The sequence below is a fragment of the Pseudorca crassidens genome, chromosome 4, assembly GCF_039906515.1.
Source record: "Pseudorca crassidens isolate mPseCra1 chromosome 4, mPseCra1.hap1, whole genome shotgun sequence".
NCBI classification, from domain to species: domain Eukaryota; kingdom Metazoa; phylum Chordata; class Mammalia; order Artiodactyla; family Delphinidae; genus Pseudorca; species Pseudorca crassidens.
The window spans coordinates 111,348,951-111,358,133 of record NC_090299.1 but is presented as its reverse complement, the minus strand read 5'-3'; the positions used below and the strand labels follow the sequence as shown (position 1 = coordinate 111,358,133).

The following is a 9,183-nucleotide window of genomic DNA, read 5'->3' as shown; positions in this document are numbered from 1 at the left end:
ACTACTAATGATCTGGACTTGAGTCACAGATTTGTAGTGATAGTGAACAATGACTGCAAGAAACTAGATAGTGCACTGTTACAGCAAAAGGTGTGTAAACATGGCTCTAACAATGACTCAGCAACAATAACCCCAATTTTCCCAAGTTTAGTTTGATCTCCAGCCTCTGTAGCTTCTTTATTTTATTGACATATGTAAACAACACATGCACCAAAAAAAAGTGCAAGAAAACTTTCCCATCCTGATGCTTTAACACGTTTGTTCTCTTGTAAAGTATGTGCAGCCATCACACATGACAGTACACATCAGAACAGTTTACTGACTAAAGGCAGAGTGAGATGCCCATTAGACATTCAAGAAAAGGTCACAGCCTCTGATTCTCCTCTCGGGCAGCACTCTGCCACCTCTGAGCCTGTCACAGAAGGGTTTGCAAGCTCTGGGTCTTGTGCAAGGGACATCATCAAAACCACCTTTTTATTGCCTACATCTCTTTTTTTCCATCCAGGTAACAAGCTATAGAGGAACATGATAGATAATAAGTGGCAGAATCAAATAAGTTATTCATTCCATCTGCATGAGAGATTATTTTGCTCACTTAGTCAGCAATAATGAACAATAGCTAGGCTTTCAAATGAAACACTTTCCTCCCCCCAACTCCACCACACACACACACACATACACACACCCCAAGATGTAATGGGTATTTTTTTCCAAAAAGTAAAGAAAAAAAGATGGGGTGGGCAAGACAGAGCATTTTCACATTCTACATTTTCAGAGTAAGTATCCAACACGACTTGCCATGATAACTAAATTTATTATTAACTGTGTATTTCACGATGTTAGTGACAATATGTTAATGTGATTTTTCACGTCCTCCTGCAGTGAACAGATGGCTCCTTTTACTTTACTTTCCACATCAAGTGTGATTATTTCTTGGTGCCAAAAGCCACCTGCCGCTCCTCGGTCTCCAGTCTAATTTTTTATGTTGGTAAAACACAGCAGGACTTGTTATCAGTTGGATGGCATCTTAATAAAAGGAGACATGCCAACATATTGACATCATGTTCAAGGGGAAATTTCAGCCCTTCAAACCCTTAACCCTCTTCCTCTACCCCCCTTCAAAAAGTGAGGGAGAAAAAGGAAAAAAAACAATGCAGAGGTCCCACCAGTTTCAAGATGTTCGATTACAATTGTTGGGCCTAGGGCCAGGATGCCGAATAGGCCTCCCTTTGTCCCTAAACCCAAGCACCTCACTCAGGGTTCTGCTCTTTTATTCTGTGTAATGATAATTAGCCATAACATATTCCAAAGTCAAATGTAAGCAGGAATACATTAACATTGAGATCAATGTCAGGGCAATTTTCACTGGGAAAATGACAAAGAACACACGCACACACAGTCAAAAATTTCAAGATTCAATCATTCATACAATCACTTTCATAGCTGTGAATATGAAACTCATTGGCCTGTCTGTTATGAGTGCTTACCCAGAATGCCAAGGCCTCCTGATGTGAATGCAGTGACTCCCACAGCCTGCGCTTAACAGAGAAAACGTGAGTAATAAACCACGGTAGCTCGCTTTAATTTTTCCCTTCTTTATTAGAACAAAGAGGGATAGTATGTTAGGTGATTTGTGGTCCAAGAAGAGGTCTTCCAGGCAATTGGAGGGCATGGCTCTCAACAGCTGGTCCAGCACATTGGGGAACAGCATGTAGAAAAATGCGTCAGCGCTTTGAAGATTACCAACTGTGATGATGCATTGGTTATGACACAATCTAAAAAAAGTTAAATTTCCTAGCCACAAACTATATAATTCAGTGCCCTTACCATCAGGGTGCACACTCTCAAATTCAAGACAAGGTATGTGCAAATTTGGTGAAATCAAAACTTTCAAAATTGATTCCCACTCATTAGAGACTGAAAAGAGTAGCAGCCTTCCTGAACGCCTCATATTTCTTGTTAAAAGCCAAACAAAGGGTTAAACCTGCAGCTGGCTTCCTAAGATTTACAAGGTTTATAAAAACCAGAAGAAAATTCCTACAATAAAAGTGCAAATACCTTAACAAAAATGATTCACAATTAATGGTTTTCTTGGGATGAACAACTATGAGTAGATTATGCCACCAAAGAATCTCTCAAATTTACATAAACTTGGCATTGACTGTTTTATTCCTTTCAACTATTCCTCCAAACAAACAAAAGAACCTGTATGAAATAGATCTGTATTAACTGTTTTGCAGCTTTTTTTTTGCATTACATTTTCCCAATATTTTGTTATAAAAATTTGCAAACATAGAAAAATTGAAAGAACTAACACCATTTTATCTACCACACAGATTCTACAATTAATATTTTACTATACTAATTTCACTATATATCTTTTCATTTATCCGTCTTTTTATCTATTCATCAATCTACCTTATTATATTAGATCGTAAAATGAATAATCGATAGCCCATCCAGCAATGAAAATTAAAATTAACTTGACTTTATGATAATTAGTTACAGTGAGAACCATATATAGTGGTGCTCATTAATTCATTCAATATATATTTCTTGAGTTTTTGCTTAGAGTCAGGCATGTTCTAAATGCTGAAGATGCAAGATTGAATAAAACAGCCAAAATACCTGCCCTCATTGAACATATAATTTAGTGGGCTTGACAGGGGGAAAATAATAATTAAATGAATGGTTCTCTAAAACAAGATGCGCAAAGGAAGATATGCCAATATAGACAAGTAGTTGGGATTGTTCTTAACTTAGATGTTATAATAAGTGCAGGAAGAATGTTTCATGTGTCGCTATATTATTGTCTAAAATACAGCCTATATATAGCAACCTCTCAAAGCATATCTGTCAAATTACTGAATGAACAATTAAATTTTGAACTTTACAGTGTGGACATCATTTAAAAGATTTTATATTAACAAGTAACTGCACTATAGAAGAGTGACCTTAAAGGTAAATAAGTAATAATAGAAAGTCAATTCATTTAACAACTCTAATTTTAGCAATCTTCTACTAAAAGACTTTTTGAAGAAATATCTGATTTGGGGAACTATTCTGAACAGTATGACCATCGTTAAAGGATTTGCATTTGTACGGAATATGACACAAATGAAATAATTTCCTTGTAAAGTATAGTGTCTTCAAAAATAAGGTAGTACCAATGATTATTTCAGAGGTGCTTAAATTAAAATATAGGGAGGCTATTAGAGACTAACAATCAAAAGTGTTAATGTTTTTAATTTCTATAATATAAAAATAGTAGAGTTAGTTTAAGCTTCTTAGTTTAAACAAACAAATAAAAAAAGCATTGCTAGTCAGTTTTGGTTAAATCCATCAATAGTTTGTAATTACTCTAAGAAAGTTAAATCAATCTCGTCAACTTTCCTTTCTAAACTAAATTGAGACAATTATTATCTGATTATTTATTGGCTACAACTTACTCACAGTGGAACTAGTATGTAAACGAGTTCTTTATAGACAGAACTGATGACTTTATGTATGTTACTTGTATTAACAACAAAATGCTTAAATTATCCCTAGGCTCAAAAACTAATATAATTGGGACATTTGTGTGTATATACTGGGGTGGCAGGGGAGAGGGAAAGTAGAAAACAAACTTTAGGTCAAATCTTTTTATTGAATAATCTGTACATAGAATGTTTACTACTGCCAAATACTTGGGAAGAAAAAATTTTTTTTAATTTTTTTAATGTTTCATGAGAATTAAAACATAGTACGGTAAACAGGCATACTGGTAAGTGTTGCCTCTAAATGTTTGCTTAGGAAAGCTCTGGTTGAATTTTAAAACTTAACAAAGATATCAGGAAAATCTGTACCATCTTCTGATGATTTCAGTTCCCTACTATTCAAATTAAATCTGGTTGCTAATTTTGTTTTTCTGACTTCCTTTAAAAAGTTTACTTAAAAGGAAAATATGATACAGTTAAAATAGTAAAAGAACAATATTGTTGATTTTTATGGTATTTTCTATCTCATTCTGTTGGTTTCACTAAGAATAAATGAGCTGCATCCTTGAGCTAACTTAGAAGTATAGCCTATGGCCTAATGCAGAAAATTGCCATTCACTGATTGGACATTTCATGAATTAAAATTAATGAGTAGATAAATATTTATTCACCAACTTTACAATCAATCTGAAAATTTAAGCTTCTATTCAGTGGACTTCCACTCTTACAATGATGGAGTAACAGAGACTAGATTTATCTTCATTTATCATTTGAAACAATTAAAAAATGGATAAAATATATGAGACATTTCACATAAGTCAAAAATTACATAACAGCAGTTTATAAGATGCTGAATATCAGTCCATGAGGGACAGTGATCTCTAAGAGGCAAGAAACAAATAGCATGATTATTATGACTTCCCTAGCCTATTGCCTTGAGAGAGTATTGAGGCCACAGCACTAGGAAGGGAAACCCAGGTGGAGCCCAGTGGGAAACCCCGTAGTGAGGAGATAAAGCTGAGCATCCAGAGAGACAAAGGCAGCTAGACTGCGCAGGATATGGTACTGGAAGGAAAAGAATTGTACAGGAAGAGAGCTCTGGAGACTTTCAGAGTATCCCCTTTGAGTATTCAGTTCAGTATTGATCAGTGCATGTGTGTGAGGAAACTACATGAGACTGGGGAGAGATGCATATGAAAAGACTAATGATGACAGTACCCAGTATTTACCCACAACTGGGAACACGGACTATTTCCACCAGCCATGAAAAGCTCATTTTTCATGGGCCTTGGATAAAGTACACTGCAGGATCTCATCACAGGTAAGGGGAATAATTAGCCCCACATTAAACACTGTCCTGTTCCACCTAACAAATCTTAAAGGCAAGACCCAAAAGAATCAAATTGTTTCCATGTAACTTAACTGCATCCCAAGACAACGCTCAAGGTCTTTAGGAACACAAAAATAACCAGCAATCCAACCAGGTAAAGTTTACAATGTTTGGCACCTAATCAAAAATTATCAAGCATGCAAAGAAGCAGAGAAATACAAGCCATAATGAGGAGAAAAATTAATCAGTCAAAATTGAACCAGAACTGACACAGATGCTAGAATTAGCAGAAGATGAAATTAAGTTATTCTAACTGTATCCCATGTGTTCAAAAAGCTAAGTTTATATTTTTAAAAATCCTATTGAACTTCTAGGGATGAAAACTACAATATATGAGGTGAAAAATACAATAGATGGATTAATAAATAATGGAGAAGAAAAGATTAGTAAACTTGAAGACATAGCAATAGAAACTATCTAAAATGAATCACAGAAAGAGAAAATAATTATAATAATGAGTAGAGCAGTGAATGCCAATATATGTAATTGGAGTCCCTAAAGCAGAGAAGAGAGGAAAAATAAAACATATTTATAGAAATAATGGCCCAAAGTTTTCCAAATTTGATAAAATCCATAAACCCACAGACCCAAGTAGCTCAATGAGCCCCAAGCACAGAAAATAAGAAAACTACGCCAAGTAATATCAGCATAAAATTGACCAAAACCATTGATAAAGAAAAAAAAATCTTAAAGACAGTGAGAGAAAAACAGACATTTAAAAAATAAGTTTGACAGTGAAGTTCACACCTGAAACAACACAAGAGAGAAGAGGGCGGAGCAACAGTTTCAAGGCACTGAAATTTAAGGAAGAAAAAGTTAGTAAGAATTCTATATCCAGAGAAAATATCTTTAAATAGTAGATGAAATACTTTTCAGATGTTCAAAAGTTGTAAAAATTCATTTCCAACAGACCACACTACAAGAAATATTGGGTGAAATCTTACAGGTAGAAGGAACGCGATAACTGAAATGTGGATCCACACAACACAATGAAGAGCACAAGTAACAATAATTATGTTGGTAAATATATGATTTTTTTTTAAGCTTAAATCTCCTTAAAAGATAATTGAGTGGTTGGGGGTGGAGCTCGAGCCAAAGGAGTGGGGTGAAAAGATGCAGCGCTGGTTAGAGAACAAAGCATGCCCCAGCTCATTCAGGTTCAGCCTAGGCAGTTACTGAGCCTGCGCGTTATGATCCTGACGCTCCTGACGTTCTGCGTACCCCACCCCCACCAACACCTCCATCACCGGGGAAACGGCACCAGAGCTGCTGAGCACCGGAGCAGCTGAGCTGAGCACCGGAGCAGCTGAGCCCAACTACAGGTTTCATGGCAGCTCCGAAGATGGCAGTTGTGGGGCCGTTGGTGGGGGCAGTGGTCCAGGGTACTGACTCCACTCATTTTATGGTTTTCAATTCAAAAACAGCAGAACTACTTAGTCAGCATGAAGTGGAATTAACCCAAGAGTTCCCAAAAGAAGGATGGGTAGAACAAGACCCTAAGGAAATTCTTCAGTCAGTTTATGAATGGATAGAGAAAACATGTGAGAAACTTCAAGAACTCAGTATTGATATATCCAACATAAAAGCTATTGGTGTCAGCAATCAGAGGGAAACCACTGTTATCTGGGACAAATTAACTGGAGACCCACTCTACAATGCTGTGGTGTGGCTCGATCTAAGAACCCAGTCTACTGTTGAGACTTAGCAAAAAAATTCCAGGAAATAATAACTTTGTCAAGTCCAAGACAGGCCTTCCACTTAGCACTTACTTCAGTGCAGTAAAACTTCGTTGGATTCTTAACAATGTGAGAAAAGTTCAAAAGGCTGTTGAAGAAGGTAGAGCTCTTTTTGGTACCATTGATTCATGGCTTATCTGGAGTCTGACAGGAGGAGTTAATGGAGGTATCCATTGTACAGATGTAACAAACGCAAGTAAGACAATGCTCTTCAACATCCATTCTTTAGAATGGGATAAAAAGCTGTGTAACTTTTTTGAAATTCCAATGGACATTCTTCCAAATGTCTGGAGTTCTTCTGAGATCTATGGCCGAATGAAAACGGGGGCCTTGGAAGGTGTGCCAATATCTGGATGTTTGGGGGACCAGTCTGCTGCATTAGTAGGACAAATGTGCTTCCAGGAAGCACAAGCCAAAAACACGTATGGAACAGGCTGTTTCTTACTATGTAATACAGGTCATAAGTGTGTATTTTCTGAACACGGCCTCCTGACCACAGTGGCTTACAAGCTAGGCAAAGACAAGCCAGTATGTTATGCATTGGAAGGTTCTGTTGCTATAGCCGGTGCTGTTATTCGCTGGCTGAGAGACAATCTTGGAATTATAAAGACCTCAGAAGAAAGTGAAAAACTTGCTAAAGAAGTAGGCACTTCTTATGGCTGCTACTTCATCCCAGCCTTTTCAGGGTTATACGCACCTTATCGGGAGCCCACTGCAAGAGGGATAATCTGTGGTCTCACTCAGTTCACCAATAAAAGTCATATTGCTTTTGCTGCATTAGAAGCTGTTTGTTTCCAAACCCGAGAGATTTTGGATGCCATGAACCATGACTGTGGAATTCAACTCAGTCATTTGCAGGTGGATGGAGGAATGACCAACAACAAAGTTCTTATGCAACTGCAAGCAGACATTCTGCATATTCCAGTAATAAATGCCTCCATGCCTGAAACAACTGCCCTGGGAGCTGCCATGGCAGCAGGAGCTGCAGAAGGGGTAGATGTTTGGAGTCTTAAATCCGAGGATTTGTCAATGGTCATGATGGAACGGTTTGAACCACAGATAAAAGCCACAGAAAGTGAAATTCGTTATTCTACATGGAAGAAAGCTGTGATGAAGTCAATGGGTTGGGTTACAACTCAGCCTCCTGAAAGTAGTGAACCTACTACGTTCTCTAGTCTGCCCTTGGGTTTTTTTATAGTGACTAGCATGATAATGTTAATTGGAGCAAGATACATCTTAGGTGTACCATAATAATATCAAACATGGATTCTCAAGATGTGAGCTTTTCACAGAATGAAAAAAATCCAGCAATTCTGTCTCTTAATGTAATGACACTATAACAGACTGACTTTATTTATAAACCACTTGCTGCATGGCTTATGAGAACCCTACAAGTAAACCTATGGCTAGAAATAAATTACAGCAGAAAACACTGCAGAAACATTTGGTGTGTTTTTTAACATCAGCAGTTAAGGTCAGGCCAACCACTGGGAGTCAACCCCCTCCACTGTCATGAAATCCTGCTCCACTCCCTCTAAAATATAGAATATTCAGATTCTGTCTATGGAATTTTTCATCAAACATTTTCTAACACTATGGACCAGGATTTGGTTCTCTGTGCTACACACACTTGATTAAGAGGTGTAACTAACCTGCTAAAACTGAGGGACATCTTATTGTAGTTGTTGTTTTGAATGGATCCCAAAGTCCTCTTTTGCACATATTAGGGAGACCACAATACCTTCACTGAATGTTTAATGGAAACATAAGTTTTTATAATAGAAATTTAGTATTCTCATAGCTATTTTCCTAGAAGATATTCATCAAAATTCTTCAGACATTTTACATGTCCTCACTAATTACACTAATTTTCTGTGTAAATCCTATAGGAAGAAGGACATGTTTTCCTTTGTTTTTCCTTTACATATTTCTATTTTATGTAGTTTACTTGGTATGTATAACATATATGCTTATATACTTCATATAGAGAAACCATCGATGAAGCTTAGAAGAAGGGTAGTCTTAAGTAGACGAGTACTTACATAAATATTTTAGGGTAAACATTTATATATATATATATATATATATATATAAATAGAGAGCAATGAGCATGCATACTATTTATCAGGAGAAACTTGTTTTTAAAGAGGTGGTATTTAAAATTTTTATGTTTTATATTGATACAAAGCAAAGTATATTATGATTTTAACTATTTTACACCTTACTTTTTAATTTAATTGTCTTAGCTGGATATATGCTGGAAGAAAAAGAAAAAAAACTGTGGAATACTACAGTAAGCATTATTTTCAAGCAGAAAAAAGAGAACTGATTGCTCAAATGAAACTAATTATATAGTATGTAGTTTAAGCATATGCAGAAGAAAACAAAAATAGCAAGCAAGTTGGAAGTAGATAAATAGAAGTGTTATAAATACTCTAAGATTCATATACTATATGGGAAGTGGTATAATATCATTTGAAGTTACACTGTTAATTAAGTACTCTAAATCCTAAAATAACAAAACAAAAAGTTAGAATTAATAAGCAAATTTAGTACATAAGCCAGAACTATAAAAATATTC

The 9,183-nt window shown here is 36.1% G+C and overlaps 1 protein-coding gene across 1 annotated transcript; it reads left to right on the top strand.

Moving 5' to 3' along the window:
• Positions 1-6,193: 6,193 nt before the first annotated feature.
• On the top strand, positions 6,194-7,853 carry GK2 (glycerol kinase 2). The gene is given in 2 exon segments (XM_067734725.1): positions 6,194-6,564; positions 6,566-7,853. Coding segments are annotated over 2 exon segments (1,659 nt in total).
• The last annotated feature ends 1,330 nt before the right edge of the window (positions 7,854-9,183 follow it).